Here is a 2,575-nt window from a genome sequence, read left to right on the forward strand (position 1 = left end):
CGCTCTTCGCCCGCGGGGCGCTGCGGAGCGCGGGGACGGAGGGGCCCGGGGAGCGGGGCCGGAGGGGAGCGGGCGCCCCCGGCCGCCTCCCCGGGGATGCTCCGGGCCCCGGGAGAGCCCGTGCCGGGCAGATTTCCTTATCCGGGGATCGCAGGCCACCTCGCCATTGGCCCGCTCTGTCACATGGACTCCAACTTTGTTCACTTGACAGTAAGTAGGAGGGTTTCACGAAACAGGAAAACGAGTAAAGGGGGGGACAGGAATAAATTTTAGGAAATATATATATATATATATATTTTTCGTGTGTGCAATTCTAAGAAATTAATGGCCATGAGCTCGTTTTTGATCAACTCCAACTATGTGGACCCCAAGTTCCCACCCTGTGAAGAGTATTCCCACAGCGATTACCTTCCCAATCACTCGCCGGAATATTACAGCAGCCAGAGGCGAGAGAGCACTTTCCAACATGAAGCGATGTACCAGCCGCGGTCAGCATGCAGCGAGCAGCTCTACCCGTCCTGTCAGAGCTCCGGGCACCAAGCAGCGGTGTTATCCCCCCGGGGTCATGTCCATCCTCCGGCCGGACTGCAGAGCCACCTCTCTGAGCCAAACCATCCCTGCGAGCCGGGAACCCCCAGCCCTCCACCCTCCTGCAGCCAAAACTCTCTGAACCAAAGCCCTTCCAATTCCTCTTGCAAAGAGCCGGTAGTTTACCCCTGGATGAAAAAAGTCCATGTAAGCACGGGTAAGTGAACTAAAGTGGCTTTGCTTTATACTAAGTAGCACCTCAAAGTCTTGTAGAAATCTTATTGCACCAGTTGTAAAATAACCATTCGCGGAGATTTACGATCGCCTGTTTGCAGAGCGGTATAATTACATCCTCCATAAATTTTTATTGCTCTGCTTGGCCATGTGCCTTTGAAGTCTCTGTTACCATCCTCCTCCAATTTCTTGCAGGCTACTTTTTTTATGGCTGTTGAATCTTCATAAGTTAAGTTTTATGTTTTCGTAATTTGTATTTAAGTGGCGGGTTGAGTAAACTTTTACTATTTTCCTTTCCTTTCACCTTTTTTTTTTTTCCCCTTTTTTTTTTCGGCTGCATGTGTGATATTTAATAAAAAGGAGCGCGTCTGCTCGTCTGTGTGCATGCGTGCAGGGGAAAACTTGAAAGATTTGGGGATAATAGAGCGATGTCCGAGTAGTGCTGTATATATATGCGTACATACACACGTAGAGGGCATGGAAAATGTGTCTGGGGGACCTTATAAAAACGTTTAGACAGGAATACACGTCAAGCAACGAGGCTGGAGGTGGAGATTTGGAGATAGGCTCCGGGTGTATTTTTAGATTTGTGGTGTATTTTTTTTTAGTATTTCCCCCCTCCAAAAGAATGTGCGATGCTTTTCTTTTTTTTTTTTTTTTTTGGAGGGGGGGGGGAGAGGACCCATTAAAGGAACAGCTCGGTAATTCTTCTGCTCTTTTGTTGTTCTTTTTTGTTGTTGTTTTTTTTTTCCCCTCCTTTGTGTTTGATCAGTAAACCCCAATTATTCAGGAGGGGAACCGAAACGCTCGCGCACAGCCTACACCAGGCAGCAGGTCCTGGAGCTGGAGAAGGAATTCCACTATAACCGCTATCTCACCCGGAGGAGGAGGGTCGAGATCGCCCACTCCCTGTGCCTCTCCGAGCGCCAGATCAAAATCTGGTTCCAGAACAGGAGGATGAAATGGAAGAAAGACCACAAGTTACCCAACACCAAGATCAGGTCTAACCCTTCCAGCTCCTCTGGCAACCTGCAGATCCCACCGGCAACTTCCCAAAGCCGATCCAGCGGACCAGCCAGCAGCCTATAACTATTCCCTGTATGGACGGGGCGTGCGTGCTCGTGGGTGTGATTGTGCGTGTGCGTGTGTGTAGGGAACACGGGAGAATTGGGGTTTTTTTAGTGCTCCGAGAAGCGAGGGAAGGAGGGATGCTTTTTTTTTATTTATAAGGGGGAATAGAGAGAGGCTCTGCTCCAACAAAGCAGAGCCGTGCTGCTGTGCCCCTCTTCCATTAGAAGAAGGCTGTAGATAGTAGTTTTCAGATTTGGCTAAGATGGATCCTTGTTTCATCTTTAATCACGCCAAGCTCTGCCCCATTTGTCATGTTTACTCTCCCGTACAAAGGATGGACCTTATGTCTGCTATTACCTCGACAACCAGCGTTCACTTTAATAAATGAGGCTCAGTTTCTTCGAGACGAACTGGATTCCCCCCCCCCCATACCCCCTTTTTTTTTTCCCCCTTTCTTTTTTCTTTTTTTTTTTCCCTTTCCCTCCCTTTCCCCCCCCCCCTTTCTCGCCTACCGAACGTTTTTAATCCAGACATCCCAAAGATCCGCGGTGGAGAAAACCAACAGAACCGACAGCAAAATTCCCCGGAGTGCAAACGGGGATGGAGCTCTCGGACATGGGGGGGGGGGAGGGGGGGACCCCTGGAAAAAGAAAAACCCCTAAAATTAGGTCAAGTGGGTGATGGACAAAGAAACCGAGAGAATGGCCAGTACTGCGGGGATCCCCCCCCACCCCCCCGCGCC

General features: G+C 49.9%; 1 protein-coding gene and 1 long non-coding RNA gene across 2 annotated transcripts in view; both read left to right on the forward strand.

Moving 5' to 3' along the window:
- The window catches only part of LOC110388611, a 30,795-nt gene that overhangs the window by 13,469 nt on the left and 14,751 nt on the right, over window positions 1-2,575 (forward strand). The window lies entirely within an intron of this gene.
- HOXB4 (homeobox B4) lies at window positions 7-2,237 on the forward strand. Its single transcript, XM_021378043.1, has 3 exons — window positions 7-210; window positions 319-745; window positions 1,535-2,237. The coding sequence occupies exons 1-3, from the start codon at window positions 97-99 to the stop codon at window positions 1,849-1,851; spliced, it is 858 nt and encodes a 285-aa protein (XP_021233718.1). The 5' UTR covers window positions 7-96; the 3' UTR covers window positions 1,852-2,237.

Source organism: Numida meleagris, chromosome 26 (assembly GCF_002078875.1).
Source record: "Numida meleagris isolate 19003 breed g44 Domestic line chromosome 26, NumMel1.0, whole genome shotgun sequence".
In the NCBI taxonomy this organism is placed as follows: domain Eukaryota; kingdom Metazoa; phylum Chordata; class Aves; order Galliformes; family Numididae; genus Numida; species Numida meleagris.